This window comes from Ornithodoros turicata, chromosome 3 (genome assembly GCF_037126465.1).
Source record: "Ornithodoros turicata isolate Travis chromosome 3, ASM3712646v1, whole genome shotgun sequence".
Taxonomy (NCBI): domain Eukaryota; kingdom Metazoa; phylum Arthropoda; class Arachnida; order Ixodida; family Argasidae; genus Ornithodoros; species Ornithodoros turicata.
In genome coordinates this window covers 99,808,140-99,832,992 of record NC_088203.1, presented here as the reverse complement: position 1 = coordinate 99,832,992, position 24,853 = coordinate 99,808,140, and the positions used below count along the sequence as shown (strand labels likewise).

General features: G+C 50.3%; 2 protein-coding genes across 3 annotated transcripts; both read left to right on the top strand.

Annotated features, from left to right (window-relative positions):
* Positions 1-1,940: 1,940 nt before the first annotated feature.
* On the top strand, positions 1,941-23,752 carry LOC135388980 (endothelin-converting enzyme homolog). Of its 2 annotated transcripts, XM_064618873.1 has the most exons (5): positions 1,941-2,133; positions 3,914-3,970; positions 9,068-9,154; positions 16,145-16,231; positions 21,467-23,752. In XM_064618873.1, exons 1-5 carry the CDS (start codon positions 2,041-2,043, stop codon positions 23,717-23,719), a joined length of 2,577 nt encoding a protein of 858 aa, XP_064474943.1. In that variant the 5' UTR covers positions 1,941-2,040; the 3' UTR covers positions 23,720-23,752. The 2 variants fall into 2 exon arrangements, with proteins under 2 accessions (XP_064474943.1, XP_064474944.1); XM_064618874.1 differs by lacking the exon at positions 3,914-3,970.
* LOC135387703 (uncharacterized) lies at positions 4,405-5,370 on the top strand. The gene has a single exon (XM_064616802.1). The coding sequence runs from the start codon at positions 4,405-4,407 to the stop codon at positions 5,368-5,370; it is 966 nt and encodes a 321-aa protein (XP_064472872.1).
* Positions 23,753-24,853: the final 1,101 nt, after the last annotated feature.

Sequence of the window (24,853 nt, the reverse complement as noted above, 5' to 3'; positions counted from 1 at the left end):
CGTCCTCACCCTGACCTATGCGGACGATATTGCCTTCTTCTCCAGCTCTCTATCGCTGCATACGCTACGTGAGAAACTGCAAGAATATCTCCTCGCGCTGTCATCCTGGATGCGTTCCGTCCACCTCACGTTGAACGTCCAGAAATCTGCAGTCCTGGTGTTCCCCCAGACCAACTGGACTGGAGGAGCTGTGACCATCATTCTGGATGTTGCCGGCCAGACCATTCGCCAGACCAACCTGCTGCGCTACCTAGGCGTCTGGTATGATCACAAGCTCCACTGGGACCATCATGTGGAAGTCATAAGCCAGAAGGCCTCGAAAGCAATTGGCACAATCCTCCGCAGCGCCAGCGCCCGCTGTGGTATGCGCAGGAGCACCCTGCTCTTCCTGTACAAGTGCTACGTAAGGCCAATTCTTGAGTTTGGGTGTGTCGTCTTCTCGCACCTCCCCGACTACCGTCTGGGCAGGCTATTCGCCGTAGAAAGGAGAGCCCTCCGCCTGTGCATGGGCCTCCCCAAGTACACGGCCAACCAGGCGCTGTATGCCGAAGCCCGCATTCCCCCTCTGAAGACTCGGTTCCGCCTACTCACTGTGAACACCTTCCTCTCGCTCTGCCAGAGCCCATTAGCCTCCAGACAGAACCAGTCTCTCAGGGATCGGGCCCAGTGGATCGCCCGGAGGTGGCGAAAATCCAACACCCCGCAGCTCGTCTTTGTCGAATCCCTTCTAGCCTCGCTGAATACTTCTCTGACTGCCCCTCCTGCGCCCATCTGTCCGGTCTCGTCCATGGCCCTGCGAGTTGCCGACGCGTTCCAGCCCGGCGTTGCCTACGCTCCGTCTCCCCGGCTTGAAGCCCTCCTCTCGGCGCACATCAACCAGTTCCCATCTCACGTTGTTGTCGCGACAGATGCCTCGGTCTCGGCTCAGCTAGCGGGTGCCGGCGTCGTCTTCCCTCAGCTCGACTGTCACTGCCCCATCCGCCTCCCTGACTACACTCCCGTGTTCGAGAGCGAACTCCTCGCCATGATACTGGCTCTCAGAATGGCGCCCCTTACATTTCCCAGGATCCTGCTTTTGTCCGACTCCCTGTCGGTCATCACTGCCCTAGCCAGCCCCCCCAGCGAGTGGCTCGAGCTCCTGCAGGCCCTGAGTCCTAGCCACATCACGGAGGTGGTCCTGACATGGATTCCTGGGCACTGTGGCCTATCTCCCAACGAGTTGGCGGACAACCTGGCAAAAATTTCCCTCTCCGGCCCTATCATTGACGTCCTTCCGCCCCTGCCCTCTATCACGCGGGCCAGGTATAGAAGGCTGCTGGAGCTGACCGCTCTCCGCTCTCTGCCAGCCCGGTACGCCCATCTTTCCCACGCTTGGCAGGCTGACCGCTGCGTCTCCCGTCATGTAGAAGTCTTGCTGACTCGACTGCGCTGTCTAGCCCTTCCACTGAACTTTTACCTGCACCGCGCGGGGGTCAGCCGCTCTCCTGCGTGCGTCCACTGCGGTCAAGAGGAAGCTGTAGAGCACTTTCTCCTGCACTGCCCCCTCTACGACCGCTCCCGCCTTATCTACCTTGCCCAGCCGCTGGCTAGACAAGGGGTTCCCCTCTCCCTGGACGCCATCCTGTCATTTGGAGCCTCCCACACCGAAAAGTGGCGGTTTGAAATAGCGTCGAGAGCCGCCGCCTTTCTGGCCATCTGCGGCCGCTTCTGAAACATCTTGTACCTCCCGCTTCCTCCCTCCCCTCTGCTATGGCTTCCTTCTACTAACATGTCACCGTGGGTCTCATGAGCCTCTAGAGATTAGTCCGCACCAAACCCTGGCCAATCGCCCTGTGTGGCTGGCGGCCACTGTTCCTAGTGGTGGAAGAAGAAGAAGAAGAAGATCTGCTGTATCTTGCCCTCGTGATCGTGCCTTCTGTTGTGCCATTCGAATTTGGCCTTCGACTTCGTACATCACCCTCCACCCTCTCATCCATCCATTCATAGATCCGTGGCCCGTTGCCTTTGGTTGTGTGCCACACCGACAAGACGAGTGTAAACATGCAGGTCGTGGACTTCCCGGATGACAGCCATACGCAATACCAGGAGCAATGGCCCGGAGAACAAAGAACGACCGAAGAAGAGCCGACATTGGTGAGTTTCTGCACTGATTCTACCGAGGCATTATTCTACAGGTGTTTGGTCGTGGAATACAGTTACAGCTATCGAAACCTGTGGCTGTGCATAACCATTCAGTTCAGCATTTCAAATTATAATTTCCACAGCCTGTTTCATAAAGTATTAACGGAGCATGCGCGAAACGGTGGCGTATCCTATCGGGACTTGGCGTTTGGTTGTCACATGCCTCCTAAGTACTGAGTCAATAGGACCGAGCATATTGAGTAAGGCTCTAGTTGTCATTCGGCGTCCGTCATCCACATTATATCGGGTTGCACATTTCTGCGATAAGAGGCAATATTTTGTGAACCTGTGGAGTTGACTTTTTCATAAAGACGGTAGTGGCATGTTCGTTCCGCATTTGCAAATCAAAGTACAACAAGGGGGAGAATTTTAGCTTGTTCCGGTTTCGGTGTAGACGAATGAACCCGCAGCAGTAGTAGTAGTAGTGTAGTTTTTGCTCACTTCTCGTGCACAGATACCGGTAATAAACCGGACGCTCCATAAAGTACAGGTTATGTCCACTTAAACCTTTAGAACAAACGGGGACAGCACGTACATGGCCTTACTTCACACCGCTATTGAAAACCACTCCATTTCGCTGCTTTCCGCGAGGTGGCACCAGCTCTTTCTGGAAAGGCAGATTGCAAAGACAGTTACTTGTCATTCCAACCTGCCTTTACAGAAAGAGCTGGTTCCACCGCGGGAATAGCCGGAGAGTATGTATCATAATATGTATGATACATAGCCCTAGTCATATACAGGGTGTCCCAGAAAACGTGTCATTGAATTATAATAAAAAAAAACTACAGCACCTAGAGTCATGCGGTCAATGGCATTTGTTCTTAGTGTGTTTTTGCCACCTCCTCGTGTGAATGTCATGTAACGTAAGTTTAATTATGTAAATTTTTGCAAGCTTAAGTCGGAAATTTTCCTAGTAAAGGTCACTTTTTTACCCCACCAATGTGAAGAGCGTGTCTAATTTAGTCAAATTAATGATAATTGAAAGGGATATTCAGGAGCTCTCCCATCGGAAAAAATAGCCGAACATCATGCTCTGCTGAGGTCGCACAGGATAGCGCACGATGAATTTTTCAGCGATATCCTCGTCAGTCCGACGAAAGGAGGTTGGAAACCCAGTCCTCCCCGACATCGCAGAAAGAGATAAACAGGCACGGCTTATCACGTCCGACTTTCGCTGGGATAATGCTTTCCCTCCCCGAATTTTAGGAACTGTTACTTTCTCTATCACTCTGTGGGCTGACTTCGGAACCTCCTTTTGTCGCACTGAGAGCGATTGCGTTCAAAAAGTCATCGCGCGCTATGGTCCAAGGCTCCGAAAAGCATGATATTCGGTTATTTTTTCCGATGGGATAGCTCGTGAATATCACTGTGAATTATCATGAATTTGAGTGAATTCGGCACGCTCTTCATATTGGTGGGGTAAAAAAGTGACCTTTACTTTGCAAATTTCCGAGTTCAGTTCGCAAATGTTAACATAATTAAACTTGGAGTGCGTGACATTCACAATTAGGAGGTGGCAAAAACCTAATAAGAACAAATGCTGTTGACCGCATGATTCTAGGTGGCGTAGTATTTTTATTATAATTCAATGACACGTTTTCTGGGACACCCTGTATATGTAGCCCTCTAACACTAACCGGCGTTTATTTGTCTACACTGGGTCACGTATGGGGGACTGTCAATCTATCCAGAACGTAGCTTTCTCTTCCTTTGCCTCCTCTTCTTCCTCTAGGTCCCCGACCTAGTTCGCTTCATGCTCCCCAGCTTTCAGTTCGTTCCTCAGCGAACGGTAAGTGACCACGGGAGCAATAGCGGCTGTTAAAAGGGTTAATCTTCCCTATTGAAAATCTATTCCCCAAAGCGTATAGGACGATGACTTGTCTTTAGGACGCGGTTAGTTCTAAAGACAAGCTTAAGTCCTAAAGTCAAGACAAGAAGTCATAGCAAAGACAAGACGAGTCCTGAAGACAAGACAAGTAAAGTTGTGCTCTGTAATCTAGCTATCAGACGTGCACTGAAAGCACTCAAGAATGAACTCGTTTTAACACCTTGTAGCGGCACCGTCATCATCATCGACCATCCCGTTCATCTCGAGCATAGCGCGCCGCTGCAGAATAAACAGTCGAGCTTCTGGCACGAACCCGAGCTCTTGTCTGCTCTTTGCCTCCTAGCCTCGACAATCTGGTGACCCGAACGTGATACGTTCGCCAACCGTGCGAAGCCATGTCCCGCGACGAACCCTCAGCCAGTTCAGTCCCACAGCCTTCGCTGTCCGCTGTTGCTGTCAAACTTCCGCAATACTTCGACCGAAACCCCGGGGTATGGTTCATCCAGGCGGAAGCCCAATTCAGCCTCGCCGGTGTCACATCCCAGCAAACAAAATTCTACCACATCATCTCTGCCCTTACTCCAACCGCAGCAGACGAGGTATATGACGTTCTAGCTAACCCGTCCCCTACAACGCCGTACGACCAACTCAAGAAAGCCCTCCTCCAGCGCACAACAGCTTCCAGCCGCTCCCGTTTACAACAGCTCCTCTCGGCCGAGGAGCTGGGAGATCGACGCCCCACCCAGCTTTTACGGCGCATGCGGCAATTGCTCGGAGACAATTCTGCGTCCATGGACGACACCCTGCTCCGTGAGCTTTTTCTTCAACGCCTGCCACAAAATGTGCAGACGGTCCTGGCCACAGCTTCCAACATGACACTGGACCAATTGGCTACACTCGCTGATGCTGTTCTTGAGGTGGCGAGTCCATCCCCCGTCATATCCGCGGTGTCACTGCTTCCACCTGCTGTCCCCAGCCACAACAATGCTGCTTCGCAGAGCGCGCCAATCACCTCCCATTCTCAGATTGACGACCTCTGCCGCGAATTTCGGAGCCTCGCGAGCATTATTGCCGCTTCCCATGTACAGCCCAGTCACCCCCGCGCCTCCCGACGACGAAGACCAAGCAGTAGTCCACGTCGCCCTTCTAACGGCCGTTCGACCAGCAGAGAGCGGAGCCCAGTCTCGTCCATTTGCTGGCACCATCGTCGGTTCGGCGCAGACGCGTACCACTGTCTCTTGCCGTGCTCACGGAATGCGGAAAACTCTCCGGCGGACCATTATTGGCGACAAATGGTCCAAGCCACTCATCCAGTCGCCTCTTCTACATCCGCGACCGTAACTCCACCCGACGTTTCCTAGTTGATACTGGCGCAGAGGTCAGCGTTATTCCAGCGACCAGCGCTGACCGTCGGCAATCCCCCCTGTACCACCTTACTGCCGTCAACGGTTCGAAGATCCCCGTATTCGCGCAGCGCTCTTTAACGCTCAACTTGGGTCTCCGGCGCGAATTCCGCTGGATGTTTCTGGTCGCCCACGTCAACCAACCAATTTTGGGCGCGGACTTCTTGAACAACTACCACCTCTTGGTCGACATCCGCACTCGCAAGCTCATTGACTCCAATACTAACCTAGCTGTCACTGGCATACGTTCTTCCTTATCGTCTTTACGTGTTGCCTTTTACCACGACACCAGCAATGCCTTCAGCGCCATTCTTAAGGACTTCCCCGAACTCACCCGGCCACCTGACTGGTCGAAGCCAGTAATGCATCGTGTAATCCATCACATCGAGACTAAAGGACCACCTGTGTTTACTCGACAACGCCGACTGCCCCCGGAAAAGCTGAAGATCGCTCGTGAAGAATTGAACCACATGCTTGATATGGGAATTATTCGTCCCTCTTCTAGCAGCTGGGCATCGGCGCTACACATGGTGCCGAAGAAGACAGGTGATTGGCGTCCCTGTGGGGACTATGGGGCTCTCAATCGAGTTACCATCCCCGACCAATACCCGGTGCCCCACGTCCACGACTTTACAGCCTTCCTTCATGGCGCCACCATCTTTTCGAAGGTAGACCTAGTCCGGGCTTATCAGATACCCGTCGCTGAGGAGGATATAACCAAAACGGCCATTACCACCCCATTTGGTCTATTCGAGTTTCTCAGGATGCCGTTTGGGCTGCGAAATGCCGCACAATCCTTTCAGCGCTTCATTGATTCGGTCATTCGTGGTCTACCTTTCGCATATGCTTACATCGATGACATTCTTGTCGCCAGCTCATCCATCGAGGAACACGCCGATCATCTACGTGCACTGTTCTCCAGGCTTTCTGCCCATGGCATTATCATCAACGCCAGCAAGAGTCAATTTGGCGCTCCGTCTCTTGAGTTCCTGGGCCACCATATATCTTCTCAAGGCGTCAAGCCTCTTCCATCCAAAGTCCAGGTCCTTTCCGATTTTCCCCGCCCTGCTTCTCTCAGCCAGCTCCGCAATTTTCTCGGACTCGTTAACTTCTACCGGCGATTTGTCCCACGCTGTGCTGAGATCATCCTGCCCCTCGAGAAGTTCCTCTCGACCAAACCGCAATCTTCTCGACCTCTAACTTGGACGGATGACGCCATAGCAGCTTTCGACAACATTGGCAGGCTTTAGCTAACGCCACGCTCCTCGCCCACCCCCGCCCAGATGCGCCAACCTGTCTTATGGTGGACGCATCTTCAACCGCAGTTGGAGCCGTCCTGCAGCAGAACATGTCTGATGACCATACCGATTGGCAACCCATTGGCTTCTTTTCCCGGAAGTTGAGACCCCCCGAAACGCGCTACAGCACTTTTGGCCGTGAGCTGCTTGCCATCTACCTGAGCACAAAGCATTTTCGCCATTTTCTTGAAGGACGAACTTTCACGATCTTCACAGATCACAAGCCGCTCGTCTACGCTTTCCAATCTCCGAGCACGAATCATTCATCAAGAGAGCAGCGGCACCTCTCATTCGTGTCTGAATTTACAACGGACATCAGACATCTACCCGGCATTCGGAACCCTGTTGCTGACGCCCTCAGCCGTGTCAGTATTGCCGGACTGAACCGCGATTCGTCCGCACCGTTAACCTTCGCCGACATAGCTGACCTGCAGCGCACGGACGATGAGTTCCAGTTTTACCGTTCCTCCTCTCGGACCAGCCTTCAACTCCAAGACATTCCTCTCCCAGGGGTTGGAGGTACCATTTGCTGCGACTTGTCAACCGGCAGCCCACGCCCATTTCTTCCTCGGGCCGCTCGCCGACCCGTATTTGATCAGCTGCACTCCATGGCACACCCCGGGATCCGCGCCACCCAGAAGTTGATCTCTCTCTCTCTCTCTTATGTGTGGCCACGTATGCAAGCTGATATCAAGCGTTGGGTGCGTTCCTGCATACCGTGCCAGTGATGCAAAGTTTCCAGGCACACCAAGACCGCACCAGCTCAGTTCCTACCACCAGACTCTCGCTTTGACCATATCCACCTGGACATTGTCGGTCCCCTGCCTTCATCTAACGGCCATCGATACCTCCTCACAATGATCGATCGCTTTACGCGCTGGCCCGAAGTCGTCTGCCTCCCCGACATCACAGCCGCCACCGTCGCCCTTTCCTTCGTACAAGCTTGGGTCGCCCGCTTTGGCGTCCCCTCAGTCGTCACATCGGACCGCGGACGGCAATTTGAGTCCGCCCTTTTCACTCAACTGACAAACTTGCTTGGCACATCCCGTACAAGAACAACGGCTTACCACCCTGCAGCCAACGGGATGGTTGAACGCTTACACCGCCGGATTAAAACAGCCCTCAAGTCTGTATCCCCCGCTTCCTGGACCGACGCCCTCCCCCTCATCCTGCTGTCCCTTAGGGCCACCGTCAAGGAGGACCTGCAGTGCTCACCTGCCCTGATGGTTCACGGGACTACTTTACGCCTGCCTGGCGAATTCTTTGCGCATCCCTCGCCAATCGCCCATACCGACCCGACAACCTACCCTGAACGCCTGCGCACGGTCATGCAAGCCCTACCAGCCGTCCGACCCCGCTCACCTGCGCAGCCCTCCACCTATCGCCACCCCCTTCTTCAAACGGCTTCTCACGTCTTCATTCGCCATGACGCGCCCCGAAAGCCTCTGCAGCCCACATACGACGGTCCCTACAAGGTTCTGCAGCGGTCACCGAAACATTTCACGCTTCAGCTCACTGGCCGCCAGGACACTGTATCTATTGACAGGCTGAAGCCGGCCTTCATTGAAAGCCCTGTTGACGTGTCTCCTGCCACCACGCCTCCCAGTTTGCCTCCGCATCAATTTCTCCCAGAAGACACCACGCAGCCAGTTCGCCGTCGCCGTGTTCATTGGGCTCGTCCCCTCAGCACCACTCACCACTGATATCGATTCGCTGGGGGGGGGGGGGGGGGTCCATGTAGCGGCACCGTCATCATCATCGACCATCCCGTTCATCTCGAGCATAGCGCGCCGCTGCAGAATAAACAGGGGAGCTTCTGGCACGAACCCGAGCTCTTGTCTGCTCTTTGCCTCCTAGCCTCGACAACCTATTTAAATAATGAGCACCTCGCACTCACTAACAAGGTGCGCAGCCTGAAGGTAGTATTAGGCAGCTATATATAAAAAAGAGAAAGTTATTCGATCGGTGCACCCGTTCACGAATTATTTAGTCCGAAGATTTAACTCGACTCCTGGGGGTTTCTGGCACCCGGTACATGTAAGTTCACCCCCGCGCCTAACCAGCCGTACATCTCATATCACCTTCACACAGAACACCACACACAACTTTCACACAGAGGTAATTAGCGCGTCCCTTAGTGGCTCAGTCACCTTTTGCTTGGACAGGGAAGAAGCAGGAGGTTGGAAGATGATGATCTGCTGTATCTTGCCCTCGTGATCGTGCCTTCTGTTGTGCCATTCGAATTTGGCCTTCGACTTCGTACATCACCATCCACCCTCTCATCCATCCATTGATAGATCCGTGCCCCGTTGCCTTTGGTTGTGTGCCACACCGACAAGACGAGTATAAACATGCAGGTCGTCGACTTCCCGGATGACAGCCATACGCAATACCAGGAGCAATGGCCCGGAGAAGAAAGAACGACCGAAGAAGAGCCGACATTGGTGAGTTTCTGCACTGATTCTACCGAGGCATTATTCTACAGGTGTTTGGTCGTGGAATACAGTTACAGCTATCGAAACCTGTAGCTGTGCATAACCATTGAGTTCAGCATTTCAAATTATAATTTCCACAGCCTGTTTCATAAAGTATTAACGGAGCATGCGCGAAACGGTGGCGTATCGTATCGGGACTCGGCGTTTGATTGTCACATGCCTCCTAAATACTGAGTCAATAGGACCGAGCATATTGAGTAAGGCTCTAGTTGTCATTCGGCGTCCGTCATCCACATTATATCGGGTTGCACATTTCTGCGATAAGAGGCAATATTTTGTGAACCTGTGGACTTTTTGTTAAAGACGGTAGTGGCATGTTCGTTCCGCATGTGCAAATAAAGTACAACAAGGGGGAGAATTTTATCTTGTTCCGGTTTCGGTGTAGACGAATGAACCCGCAGCAGTAGTAGTACAGTAGTGTAGTTTTTGCTCACTGCTCGTGCACAGATACCGGTAATAAACCGGACGCTCCATAAAGTACAGGTTATGTCCACTTAAACCTTTAGAACAAACGGGGACAGCACTTACAGGGCCTTACTTCACACCGCTATTGAAAACCACTCCATTTCGCTGTTTTCCGCGAGGTGGCACCAGCTCTTTCTGGAAAGGCAGATTGCAAAGACAGTTACTTGTCATTCCAACCTGCCTTTGCAGAAAGAGCTGGTTCCACCGCGGGAATAACCGGAGAGTATCTATCATAATATGTATGATACATAGCCCTAGTCATATACAGGGTGTCCTAGAAAACGTGTCATTGAATTATAATAAAAAAACTACACCACCTAGAGTCATGCGGTCAATGGCATTTGTTCTTACTGGATTTTTGCCACCTCCTCGTGTGAATGTCATGTAACGTAAGTTTAATTATGTAAATTTTTGCAAGCTTAAGTCGGAAATTTTCCTAGTAAAGGTCACTTTTTTACCCCACCAATGTGAAGAGCGTGTCTAATTTAGTCAAATTCATGATAATTGAAAGGGATATTCAGGAGCTCTCCCATCGGAAAAAATAGCCGAACATCATGCTCTGCGGAGGTCGCACAGAATAGCGCACGATGAATTTTTCAGCGCAATCTTTGTCTCTCCGACGAAAGGAGGTTGGAAACCCAGCCCTCCCCGACATCGCAGAAAAAGATAAAACAGGCACGGCTTATCACGTCCGACTTTCGCTGGGATAATGCTTTCCCTCCCCGAATTTTAGGAACTGTTACTTTCTCTATCACTCTGTGGGCTGACTTCGGAACCTCCTTTCGTCGCACTGAGAGCGATTGCGTTCAAAAAGTCATCCCGCGATATGGTCCAAGGCTCCGAAAAGCATGATATTCGGTTATTTTTTCCGATGGGATAGCTCGTGAATATCACTGTGAATTATCATGAATTTGAGTGAATCCGGCACGCTCTTCATATTGGTGGGGTAAAAAAGTGACCTTTACTTTGCAAATTTCCGAGTTCAGTTCGCAAATGTTAACATAATTAAACTTGGAGTGCGTGACATTCACAATTAGGAGGTGGCAAAAACCTAATAAGAACAAATGCTGTTGACCGCATGATTCTAGGTGGCGTAGTATTTTTATTATAATTCAATGACACGTTTTCTGGGACACCCTGTATATGTAGCCCTCTAACACTAACCGGCGTTTATTTGTCTACACTGGGTCACGTATGGGGGACTGTCAATCTATCCAGAATGTAGCTTTCTGTTCCTTTGCCTCCTCTTCTTCCTCTAGGTCCCCGACCTAGTTCGCTTCATGCTCCCCAGCTTTCAGTCAGTTCCGCCGCGAACGGTAAGGGACCACGGGCGCAATAGCGGCTGTTAAAAGGGCAAGAGAGAAACTGATGTTCTGAGGCTGGAACAACATAGAAGGGACAGATACAAACACAGCCTCATTGTTAAAAGGGTTAATCTTCCCTATTGAAAATCTATTTCCCAAAGCGTATAGACGATGACTTGTCTTTAGGACGCGGTTAGTTCTAAAGACAAGCTTAAGTCCTAAAGTCAAGACAAGAAGTCATAGCAAAGACAAGACGAGTCCTGAAGACAAGACAAGTAAAGTTGTGCTCTGTAATCTAGCTATCAGACGTGCACTGAGAGCACTCAAGAATGAACTCGTTTTAATACCTTGTAGCGGCACCGTCATCATCACCGACCATCCCGTTCATCTCGAGCATAGCGCGCCGCTGCAGAATAAACAGTCGAGCTTCTAGCACGAACCCGAGCTCTTGTCTGCTCTTTGCCTCCTAGCCTCGACAATCTGGTGACTCGAACGTGATACGTTCGCCAACCTTGCGAAGCCATGTCCCGCGACGAACCCTCAGCCAGTTCAGTCCCACAGCCTTCGCTGTCTGCTGTTGCTGTCAAACTTCCGCAATACTTCCGCAATACTACTAGACCGAAACCCCGGGGTATGGTTCATCCAGGCGGAAGCCCAATTCAGCCTCGCCGATGTCACATCCCAGCAAACAAAATTCTACCACGTCATCTCTGCCCTTACTCCAACCGCAGCAGACGAGGTATATGACGTTCTAGCTAACCCGTCCCCTACAACGCCGTACGACCAACTCAAGAAAGCCCTCCTCCAGCGCACAACAGCTTCCAGCCGCTCCCGTTTACAACAGCTCCTCTCGGCCGAGGAGCTGGGAGATCGACGCCCCACCCAGCTTTTACGGCGCATGCGGCAATTGCTCGGAGACAATTCTGCGTCCATGGACGACACCCTGCTCCGTGAGCTTTTTCTTCAACGCCTGCCAGAAAATGTGCAGATGGTCCTGGCCACAGCTTCCAACATGACACTGGACCAATTGGCTACACTCGCTGATGCTGTTCTTGAGGTGGCGAGTCCATCCCCCGCCATATCCGCGGTGTCACTGCTTCCACCTGCTGTCCCCAGCCACAACAATGCTGCTTCGCAGAGCGCGCCAATCACCTCCCATTCTCAGATTGACGACCTCTGCCGCGAATTTCGGAGCCTCGCGAGCATTATTGCCGCTTCCCATGTACAGCCCAGTCACCCCCGCGCCTCCCGACGACGAAGACCAAGCAGTAGTCCACGTCGCCCTTCTAACGGCCGTTCGACCAGCAGAGAGCGGAGCCCAGTCTCGTCGATTTGCTGGTACCATCGTCGGTTCGGCGCAGACGCGTACCACTGTCTCTTGCCGTGCTCATGGAATGCGGAAAACTCTCCGGCGGACCGTTAATGGCGACAAATGGTCCAAGCCACTCATCCAGTCGCCTCTTCTACATCCGCGACCGTAACTCCACCCGACGTTTCCTAGTTGATACTGGCGCAGAGGTCAGCGTTATTCCAGCGACCAGCGCTGACCGTCGGCAATCCCCCCTGTACCACCTTACTGCCGTCAACGGTTCGAAGATCCCCGTATTCGCGCAGCGCTTATTAACGCTCAACTTGGGTCTCCGGCGCGAATTCCGCTGGATGTTTCTGGTCGCCCACGTCAACCAACTAATTTTGGGCGCGGACTTCTTGAACAACTACCACCTCTTGGTCGACATCCGCACTCGCAAGCTCATTGACTCCAATACTAACCTAGCTGTCACTGGCATACGTTCTTCCGTATCATCTTTACGTGTTGCCTTTTACCACGACACCAGCAATGCCTTCAGCGCCATTCTCAAGGACTTCCCCGAACTCACCCGGCCACCTGACTGGTCGAAGCCAGTAATGCATCGTGTAGTCCATCACATCGAGACTAAAGGACCACCTGTGTTTACTCGACCACGCCGACTGCCCCCGGAAAAGCTGAAGATCGCTCGTGAAGAATTTAACCACATGCTTGACATGGGAATTATTCGTCCCTCTTCTAGCAGCTGGGCATCGGCGCTACACATGGTGCCGAAGAAGACAGGTGATTGGCGTCCCTGTGGGGACTATCGGGCTCTCAATCCAGTTACCATCCCCGACCAATACCCGGTGCCCCACGTCCACGACTTTACAGCCTTCCTTCATGGCGCCACCATCTTTTCGAAGGTAGACCTAGTCCGGGCTTATCAGATACCCGTCGCTGAGGAGGATATAACCAAAACGGCCATTACCACCCCATTTGGTCTATTCGAGTTTCTCAGGATGCCGTTTGGGCTGCGAAATGCCGCACAATCCTTTCAGCGCTTCATCGATTCGGTCATTCGTGGTCTACCTTTCGCATATGCTTACATTGATGACATTATTGTCGCCAGCTCATCCATCGAGGAACACGCCGATCATCTACGTGCACTGTTCTCCAGGCTTTCTGCCCATGGCATTATCATCAACGCCAGCAAGAGTCAATTTGGCGCTCCGTCTCTTGAGTTCCTGGGCCACCATATATCTTCTCAAGGCGTCAAGCCTCTTCCATCCAAAGTCCAGGTCCTTTCCGATTTTCCCCGCCCTGCTTCTCTCACCCAGCTCCGCAATTTTCTCGGACTCGTTAACTTCTACCGGCGATTTGTCCCACGCTGTGCTGAGATCATCCTGCCCCTCGAGAAGTTCCTCTCGACCAAACCGCAATCTTCTCGACCTCTAACTTGGACGGATGACGCCATAGCAGCTTTCGACAACATTAAGCAGGCTTTAGCTAACGCCACGCTCCTCGCCCACCCCCGCCCAGATGCGCCAACCTGTCTTATGGTGGACGCATCTTCAACCGCAGTTGGGGCCGTCCTGCAGCAGAACATGTCTGATGACCATACCGATTGGCAACCCATTGGCTTCTTTTCCCGGAAGTTGAGACCCCCCGAAACGCGCTACAGCACTTTTGGCCGTGAGCTGCTTGCCATCTACCTGAGCACAAAGCATTTTCGCCATTTTCTTGAAGGACGAACTTTCACGATCTTCACAGATCACAAGCCGCTCGTCTACGCTTTCCAATCTCCGAGCACGAATCATTCATCAAGAGAGCAGCGGCACCTCTCACTCGTGTCTGAATTTACAACGGACATCAGACATCTACCCGGCATTCGGAACCCTGTTGCTGACGCCCTCAGCCGTGTCAGTATTGCCGGACTGAAGCGCGATTCGTCCGCACCGTTAACCTTCGCCGCCATAGCTGACCTGCAGCGCACGGACGATGAGTTCCAGTTTTACCGTTCCTCCTCTCGGACCAGCCTTCAACTCCAAGACATTCCTCTCCCAGGGGTTGGAGGTACCATTTGTTGCGACTTGTCAACCGGCAGCCCACGCCCATTTCTTCCTCGGGCCGCTCGCCGACCCGTATTTGATCAGCTGCACTCCATGGCACACCCCGGGATCCGCGCCACCCAGAAGTTGATCTCTTCGCGGTATGTGTGGCCACGTATGCAAGCTGATATCAAGCGTTGGGTCCGTTCCTGCATACCGTGCCAGCGATGCAAAGTTTCCAGGCACACCAAGACCGCACCAGCTCAGTTCCTACCACCAAACTCTCGCTTTGACCATATCCACCTGGACATTGTCGGTCCCCTGCCTTCATCTAACGGCCATCGATACCTCCTCACAATGATCGATCGCTTTACGCGCTGGCCCGAAGTCGTCTGCCTCCCCGACATCACAGCCGCCACCGTCGAACTTTCCTTCGTAGAAGCTTGGGTCGCCCGCTTTGGCGTCCCCTCAGTCGTCACATCGGACCGCGGACGGCAATTTGAGTCCGCCCTTTTCACTCAACTGACAAACTTGCTTGGCACATCCCGTACAAGAACAACTGCTTACCACCCTGCAGCCAACGGGATGGTTGAACGCTTACACCGCCGGATTAAAACAGCCCTCAAGTCTGTATCCCCCGCTTCCTGGACCGACGCCCTCCCCCTCATCCTGCTGTCCCTTAGGGCCACCGTCAAGGAGGACCTGCAGTGCTCACCTGCCCAGATGGTTCACGGGACTACTTTACGCCTGCCTGGCGAATTCTTTGCGCATCCCTCGCCAATCGCCCATACCGACCCGACAACCTACCCTGAACGCCTGCGCACGGTCATGCAAGCCCTACCAGCCGTCCGACCCCGCTCACCTGCGCAGCCCTCCACCTATCGCCACCCCCTTCTTGAAACGGCTTCTCACGTCTTCATTCGCCATGACGCGCCCCGAAAGCCTCTGCAGCCCACATACGACGGTCCCTACAAGGTTCTGCAGCGGTCACCGAAACATTTCACGCTTCAGCTCTCTGGCCGCCAGGACACTGTATCTATTGACAGGCTGAAGCTGGCCTTCATTGAAAGCCCTGTTGACGTGTCTCCTGCCACCACGCCTCCCAGTTTGCCTCCGCATCAATTTCTCCCAGAAGACACCACGCAGCCAGTTCGCCGTCGCCGTGTTCATTGGGCTCGTCCCCTCAGCACCACTCACCACTGATATCGCTTCGCTAAGGGGGGGGGGGTCCATGTAGCGGCACCGTCATCATCATCGACCATCCCGTTCATCTCGAGCATAGCGCGCCGCTGCAGAATAAACAGGGGAGCTTCTGGCACGAACCCGAGCTCTTGTCTGCTCTTTGCCTCCTAGCCTCGACAACCTATTTAAATAATGAGCAACCCCCAACTCACTAACAAGGTGCGCAGCCTGAAGGTAGTATTAGGCAGCTATTTATAAAAAAGAGAAAGTTATTCGATCGGTGCACCCGTTCACGAATTATTTAGACCGAAGATTTAACTCAGACACCCGGTACATGTAAGTTCACCCCCGCGCCTAACCAGCCGTACATCTCATATCACCTTCACACAGAACACCACACACAACTTTCACACAGAGGTAATTACGCGTCCCTTAGTGGCTCAGTCACCTTTTGCTTGGACAGGGAAGAAGCAGGAGGTTGGAAGATGATCTGCTGTATCTTGCCCTCGTGATCGTGCCTTCTGTTGTGCCATTCGAATTTGGCCTTCGACTTCGTACATCACCCTCCACCCTCTCATCCATCCATTGATAGATCCGTGCCCCGTTGCCTTTGGTTGTGTGCCACACCGACAAGACGAATATAAACATGCAGGTCGTGGACTTCCCGGATGACAGCCATACGCAATACCAGGAGCAATGGCCCGGAGAACAAAGAACGAGCGAAGAAGAGCCAACATTGGTGAGTTTCTGCACTGATTCTACAGAGGCATTATTCTACAGGTGTTTGGTCGTGGAATACAGTTACAGCTATCGAAACCTGTAGCTGTGCATAACCATTCAGTTCAGCATTTAAAATTATAATTTCCACAGCCTGTTTCATAAAGTATTAACGGAGCATGCGCGAAACGGTGGCGTATCGTATCGGGACTCGGCGTTTGATTGTCACATGCCTCCTAAATACTGAGTCAATAGGACCGAGCATATTGAGTAAGGCTCTAGTTGTCATTCGGCGTCCGTCATCCACATTATATCGGGTTGCACATTTCTGCGATAAGAGGCAATATTTTGTGAACCTGTGGACTTTTTGATAAAGACGGTAGTGGCATGTTCGTTCCGCATGTGCAAATAAAGTACAACAAGGGGGAGAATCTTAGCCTGTTCCGGTTTCGGTGTAGACGAATGAACCCGCAGCAGTAGTAGTACAGTAGCGTAGTTTTTGCTCACTGCTCGTGCACAGATACCAGTAATAAACCGGACGCTCCATAAAGTACAGGTTATGTCCACTTAAACCTTTAGGACAAACGGGGACAGCACGTACATGGCTTTACTTCACACCGCTATTGACAACCACTCCATTTCGCTGCTTTCCGCGAGGTGGCACCAGCTCTTTCTGGAAAGGCAGATTGCAAAGACAGTTACTTGCCATTGCCACCTGCCTTTACAGAAAGAGCAGGTTCCACCGCGGGAATAACTGGAGAGTATCTATCATAATATGTATGATACATAGCCCTAGTAATATACCGGGTGTCCCAGAAAACGTGTCATTGAATTATAATAAAAAAACTACACCACCTAGAGTCATGCGGTCAATGGCATTTGTTCTTACTGGGTTTATGCCACCTCCTCGTGTGAATGTCATGTAACGTAAGTTTAATTATGTAAATTTTTGCAAGCTTAAGTCTGAAATTTTCCTAGTAAAGGTCACTTTTTTACCCCACCAATGTGAAGAAGGTTACATCCCATTTCGCCTATTCCCATTTTGCCTAACCCGGATTATCGGATTAAAGAGGCGGGAGGGGTAACAGCCGTTAGGCGAAATGGGACTGCCGTGCAATCTCATTAGGCAAAACCGGACTGTCGGCAAGTGGGCGTTACTTACACGCTCCGACCCGATGATGACGTGTGCAAGAAATGAATGTACTCGTCGGACAACTACCTTACGTCGTCCGAAACAAAGACCCCTTACATTTGCAAATATAAGGTGTAAATATAATGTACAAATACAACAACAACATTTTACAAGCATTTTACATAGTGACTCCTGATGGACAGCATGATGAATGAAACAAGGCTTCGAGCCATGTTCAGTGTCACCTGAGCGATGTTAAATATGGAAACTGGTGTCACTATAGTCGTGTTTAATTTAAATTTTTTTTTCTTTCGTGTTAGCGCCGCGAAGCTATGAGCGACGGCGAGGTGGCTATGAGCGAGATGTGGCTATGTGGAGATGAGAGGTGGCTATGAGCGACGTACAGATGAGAACAGATGGAGAGAGGACAGCAGGAAGGAGTGGGGGGATAGGGGGTTAATATGCGTCTTGGGCAGACTTCAGGGGGAACTGTGCCGGTATTCGTCTCGGAAAACCCAGGGAAAACCTCAGACAGCACAACCGGTGGTAGGATTCGAACCCACCGCCTCCCAGCTAGCACGACACCACCGAGCGAGACGCCTTAACCCTCGTTCAACCTAACTACCGTATTTTCCGGTGTATAACGCGCGCGTTTTTCGGTAGAAAGGTGCTCTGAAGAGGGCCTGCCCATTATCTAACGGTGGGAGTTATACACGGAAATATTTCCGACCGGAATTCCTTTTCTGGTCGGTGTCGTGCAAATTCTAGTCTCCTCCAGGGTGTGCTGTGAATTTCTCCCAAGTCACTTAGGGTCAGTTGAAAAAGCCGGCGTAGGGAGTTGGAATTAATAAAAAGTTGTGATGCTACTTAAGAATGTCATTGAGCAGTCAATAATTCAGAATGGCGAACGGGACATGATGTCGTACCTCGATGCCGTGGGACATCTAATGCATATTGAGTAGAGCTGCAAATTTGGAAGAATTTTGAAGCGCAGAAAACAAAGCTGCCCTTTTAATTTAAAAAAATGTAAATAAAAATTATGTTTTCACTCTTGCATAGTCTATATTTGTGAATCAACAGATGAGGGAAGAAACCCTAGTGTAATATGAATTATAAATACAGACCTCATGCTTCAGTGAAACCAACAAGGTTGCATGTAAAGTTATATGAAGATCCGATATTGACTTTTGGCAGCATGCCAGAGGACCGCCTTCTTTCTTACGTAACACGGATTAGTAGGCGAAGTGGGACTGTCTGCAGCATACATTAGGCCAAATTGGACCCCCTGCAGTTCGAGGTCAGTGAGTCTGCTAAGGGATGGCGAGATAATCCGCTAAGAAGCATTAGGCAAAATGGGAATAGGCGAAATGGGAAGACACGGTGAAGAGCGTGTCTAATTTAGTCAAATTCATGATAATTGAAAGGGATATTCAGGAGCTCTCCCATCGGAAAAAATAGCCGAACATCATGCTCTGCGGAGGTCGCACAGAATAGCGCACGATGAATTTTTCAGCGCAATCTTTGTCTCACCGACGAAAGGAGGTTGGAAACCCAGCCCTCCCCGGCATCGCAAAAAGATATAAAACAGGCACGGCTTATCACGTCCGACTTTCGCTGGGATAATGCTTTCCCTCCCCGAATTTTAGGAACTGTTACTTTCTCTATTATCACTCTGTGGGCTGACTTCGGAACCACCTTTGGTCGCACTGATAGCGATTGCGCTCAAAAAGTCATAGCGCGCTCTGGTCCGGGGCTCCGAAAAGCATGATATTCGGCTATTTTTTCCGTTGGGATAGCTCGTGAATATCATTGTGAATTATCATGAATTTGAGTGAATTCGGCACGCTCTTCATATTGGTGGGGTAAAAAAGTGCCCTTTACTTTGCAAATTTCCGAGTTCAGTTCGCAACTATTAACATAATTAAACTTGGAGTGCCTGACATTCACAATTAGAAGGTGGCAAAAACCTAATAAGAACAAATGCTGTTGACCGCATGATTCTAGGTGGCGTAGTATTTTTATTATAATTCAATGACACGTTTTCTGGGACACCCTGTATATGTAGCCCTCTAACACTAACCGGCGTTTATTTGTCTACACTGGGTCACGCATGGGGGACTGTCAATCTATCCAGAACGTAGCTTTCTCTTCCTTTGCCTCCTCTTCTACCTCTAGGTCCCCGACCTAGTTCGCTTCATGCTCCCCAGCTTTCAGTCCGTTCCTCCGCGAACGGTAAGGGACCACGGGAGCAATAGCGGCTGTTAAAAGGGTTAATCTTCCCTATTGAAAATCTATTCCCCAAAGCGTGAGGTCTTGAGATATCATGGGACATTTGGGGTTGCCCTAAGACATAGGGACGCCCCAAGACGTAGGTGCACGGTTAGGTCGCAAGAATTCTGCTTTAGGATATTTCGGTAGAGGACGTTTCGGTACACAGATGTTTCGGTGCACGGACATTTCAGTACACCGACCTTTCGACGCGTAGATGTGTCGACCTATACAGGGTGTTTTTTAGATGTTACAGAATTTTCATCGGAAAACTACGTACCTGCACTCTTACAAATGAACTTCACCACATAGTGGCATAGAGGAAGCTCAGACGGGATAATCCAAGATGCAACTATGGGACCTTGGGAAGCACTTTCGGGTCTTAGATGATGTCGGCTAAGATGGTAGATGGTGGTAGGCGTTCCCTCGGCCGTACATGGCCGCTTGGTTTCGGTACAGCTCATTCTTGTGTGACACCGCCGGTAGGGGACCGCTCCATCACGGGCGAGATATTTTGGACAACCATGTCCCAAACAATACGTTCAGGTCTCAGTGGCGATGCGTCTAATGACTACTCACAATTCTGCTATCTTGTATTTTCTAGAAGGCACGTAATTAATGAATTAATTCATAAAGATTCATAAATTTTGCCTTATTAGAATGGGTTGCGCACGCTGTCGTATACACGAGTGGTTCACGAAATATGAGAAGTAATGGAATGGGTAATCGCACGCCACATAGCAGGATTGGATAGTGTTGCCAGTGGTGACCGGTAACACAAAAGAACTGGAAGTAACATAACGACAAAAACAGAAAATCGGCGCGGGGCCTGTCCGCGCAGGGAATAAAGCCAAAATGCTAGTCAGGAATGTGGCTAGTCTTCGTTCAATGATCGTACGCTCGGGGGCGCCACCATGATCCGACGATCTTGGCGCGTCATTGGCGAGTCCCACGTCGATTTGTTGCAATCCCGAGAAAGTTTCGTGTCGTTGCATCTCCCAACCTTCTGATTTACATTGGGGCTCTAAAAGATACGAAACTGGCTAATTTCACTAGTCAATTAATTACAAAATAAAAATGTTTGCGTATTCCACGCACCGCTGGTAACACTATGCTGTTCGTGTTGTTGGTGTGCCATGCACCATTTGTTAGCAAATTAAGAAAACGACAACTTAGGTGCGTCGAGCACGGTCCTATTGTCACTCTGCGCGGGAGAGTAGAATAAACCTAGTTATCTGGTTCCCTGTCACTGATCTGATCTGCTAGCACTTACATCACCATTCTGTTTTTAACTTTGGCTAACTTTTCGTGAGCTCGCCATACACTCGCCATACCTGCCAGTCTTGTCGCATGACACTGCTGCGAAGACCAAGTCAGCACTGCTCTTCTCTGTATTGAATAGCAACTTGTACGCATGGTTGGTGTGTAGATGTCACTTCAGAGCAATAAGAGCGAATGTCAGCCGAGCGTCGATTCTGTCACCATGAAATAACTTAACGGAACGAATGATATCGTGCATGGCTCAGAATCCCGCCAGTTGATCCGGTGCGGTAGCCGCAGTACTGCAGGAACCATATTATCCACGGTCTTCTCAGACACGCTAAACTATCAGTCGCACTTGATTTCACATCATCTGGTGTAATTGCACTCTGTTATTTGCAAGCAATGCGTGCTCGAGCAAATCATTCTTGGATGGAGGAAATAATAAATTAATAAAAAAGTAACCGCGTATCTTTCAATAGCTCAGAGTTCAGCGAAATTACAGAAACAGGTCCTTACGTGGGAAAGACATTCAACCCGAAAAGGCCAGGTGCTTATTATATTATGATGAACAAAGTATATTTTTCTTAATTTCAGGTGGAGGACGAAACTTCTTACGCCTTGCTGGGAAAGGTACTCCTTGTGACTCTTGTTCTGGGGACGTTTGGAGCAGCATATTGGGTTGCACGTCATGAATGGAGACACACGCCGGACGGCGAAGATATCACCACCTCCACCCCTGTGTTTGTCGGGATACCCAAACTTCCGCCCAAGTACCCATTTCCCGATGCCAGTTATGAAGACTATGAAGACACTCCTCACTGGCTCACGACGTCAACGGCAGAGATACCTCAGACGACGGCGGAGGCGACAATGTCAACACGCATCACGCAACATCCATTCACTGACAAAGAATGTGATACGGAAGATTGTCAATACATGCGTTGGCTTATTGGCGTGTCCGTGGACACAGGGAAAGATCCTTGCGAAAATTTTTACAGTTACGTCTGTAACGGAGCTCTGAGGTCTTTATCTCACTGGTATGATGTGAATACGAATTTCAATTTGAAAGTCATCCAGCGCAACATCACCTTAAATATGGCCAGGAATTTACAAGACGTAAAGGTCCCAAGAAGAGGGCAAACGGGATATCAAAAAGTAGCGGCCTTCTACCAGGACTGCATCAATGTTGATAACGTTAGGACGACTGAAGCAATGCGACAGTTTTTAAAGCAGCAAGGAATGACTTTTGCAAGTGACATGCAATTCGACCTACTGCATGCTATGGTGAAATTCAGTTTTTGTTTCAACATTGACCTGATATTTAGAATACAAGCCCGCTGGGTAGGCGAACAGGTTGTGCTATACATGGGGCAAGATATCTACATAAGATTCGCCGTCCACGAAGACCGAGAGGCGAGGAAAGAGACGATTACGCAAATTTTATCGGCAATCCTTTCCATAGACCTCCGCGATCTCGCAAATGAGATTATTGCAGTGGAGAATAATTTAGCCTATCTGTCGCAAGTTCAGTACACTGGCAACGAAACCTCAGGAAGAAAGAAGCTTATGTTCCTCTTCTCGAAGTTAGGCCTTTTGGTAAACAACGACACGACCTTGTCAGAACGATGGAATCAAGCCCTGGAGGATAATACAGACTCGAGACTTCCGAAAGACGTAAAAGTCAGTATGGCAGTGAACGATGTTCATTTCTTCCACAATTTATTCGGCAAATTCAGGAATGCAACGGCAAATGAATTAAGGATATTCTTTGCATGGAGGACTGCCCGTTACCTCTATCAAGAGTCCTTGTTCAACCCATCGTATCGCGATCGGTCTAGTGTTCCGGATGTTATTATGTGCCTGGACCGAACTGTGGACATGTTCCCGAATACTGCAGGTTCGGGTTTCCTGTTTCCCATAGTGAACAGTTCGAGGCTGTATCTCGCTAGGGACATGATTCAGACAATTGTCGACGAGATTAAGAAGTCCTTCGAATCTTCACATTGGTTGGACGAGACAACTCGCGTTGGAGCTCTGAAGAAACTTTCTGTGGTGAAAAAACATATTGGTTACTTGCCGGAATTTAGCTCCGCCTTGAAAATAGACGAGTTCTTCAAAGATCTCCCTGACCTAAACGGACCTTTCATTGAGAACTACATTCAGGTTCGGAAGTTTTGGACAAAGCAGAACTGGAATGGAATATTGAGCGACTCCTCCTCCGTGGATTCACCATACACGTTTCCTCCACACGTCGTCAATGGTGCTTACATAGCGACGCTAAATCGCATATTCATTACAGCCGCTCTATTGTTCACGCCTATCTTTTCGTATGGTGCTCCTCCAGAAGTGAACTATGGAGCCCTAGGCAGCGTAGTGACACATGAACTAATGCACGGCTACGATACTTTTGGCAGGAATTATGACGGTGCTGGGCATTTCAAACCGTGGTTTACCGGAAAAAGTATTGCGGAATACGACAAGATCATTCGTTGCCACAACGAGACTATTGAGAATGCTCCGAAAGCTAGAGCTTACGAAGATTATGACATAGAGTATCTAGCAGACACGATGGGTACTACGTCCCTGTTGAGGGCATATAAAAAAGCTTCGGAAAAGTCGCATGTCACTCTAGGGAACGTGAGGGATTTCACGAAGGACAAGATCTTCTACATTTCCAGGTGTCTGGTGTGGTGCGGAAAGGAATTCCCAGAAGTGAGGTCGCTAACTCATCCGCCTTTGGATGAAAGATGCAACGTGCCTCTTATGAATTCACAACATTTCAGCGAAACCTTTTCTTGCCCAAAGGACTCGCCAATGAATCCCTCGCACAAATGTGTCTTCTGGTAATAGCTCACTTCGTTATAAAGGAACTCTACACAATATGATGCCTGTGTCGTGCTTGGGAGTAAATTTCCTACATGTCACCTCAGCCACAACAAGCGATGACGAATGGAAATACGCTGCATTCCCTGCCATTCGCGGTGGGCGTTGGGTGGGGGGTGTACAGCTGAAATGTTAGGGGGCTGTAAGGGGGGGGGGGTCTAGATAAATCTGCTGCAACAAACTCCCACAGTTCACGTCGGCTGCTGTAACGCTTTGGATATTGAGAGTTACGCGTAGTATTGAGTTGCTGAGCGTTGCGTTGTTATTGAGTTGCGAAGGCGGACAGTGCAGTTGATCGTACTATAGGTACAGCGGGTATTAGACGAGCTGGCATGTTGTCTCTGAAGCGCCGCTTGTCTCGTTATTGAGGAGGGAAGAGCTGTGCGTGGTGTCGTGGTGGCGGTGACAACTACGGACAGGGCAGGAGGGCCTGGCCTCTCTCTGATCTTCTGCCGATGTCGTGGAGCCTATGAAACATTGGATGGAGCGTATTTTGACGTCAAAGTCTTACTGTAAGTAACCGTAAGTAATGCTGCGCACCAATATGGTGGCGGAACGCTGCATCGACGAATGCTGCTGCTGCTCAGGCAGTATTTACTGATGTAACACATCGTCGCCGGACTTTAACTGTAATTTGAACATTTACGTGTATTACTGCGTAGCGGACACATCAGTAACTGAGTACAATACGAAATATCCAAACTATATCCAAATACAATTTTTTAAAGAAAATTAAGTAATAGTATGGCCACTGTAAAATACGAAAAGCGTGCAGTTTAAAATCTTACCCGGTACCATCTCAGGTACCAGTGGAAGCTGCTGTGGTGGTGGTATTTCGGAGAAGCGGCTGTATGGTATGTACCACTGCGGCCATACACCATGTTGCAAGTCCATTGAGCGAGACTGTGCCGCGTTCCGATTAGTCTACAATGTTTTCAAGTTCCAACTTCGTTCCAGTGTATCCGCAACGCATTGGGCTTGTACGCACAATGCACCCATGTATCAGATCCTTGAATCAGTGATTTGTGTCAAATAAATGTTTTGTTTTAGCCAAAAATATGATAGTCGATATGGAAATGGATGGATATGGATAGTAGT

Coding starts and splice junctions, on each gene's coding strand:
- LOC135388980 (XM_064618873.1), top strand. CDS start 2,041: ATGCAGGTCGTGGACTTCCCGGATGACAGCCATACGCAATACCAGGAG. Junction 3,971..9,067: donor AGTTCGTTCCTCAGCGAACG/GTAAGTGACCAC, acceptor ATAAACATGCAG/GTCGTCGACTTCCCGGATGA. Junction 16,232..21,466: donor GCGAAGAAGAGCCAACATTG/GTGAGTTTCTGC, acceptor TCTTAATTTCAG/GTGGAGGACGAAACTTCTTA.
- LOC135387703 (XM_064616802.1), top strand. CDS start 4,405: ATGTCCCGCGACGAACCCTCAGCCAGTTCAGTCCCACAGCCTTCGCTG.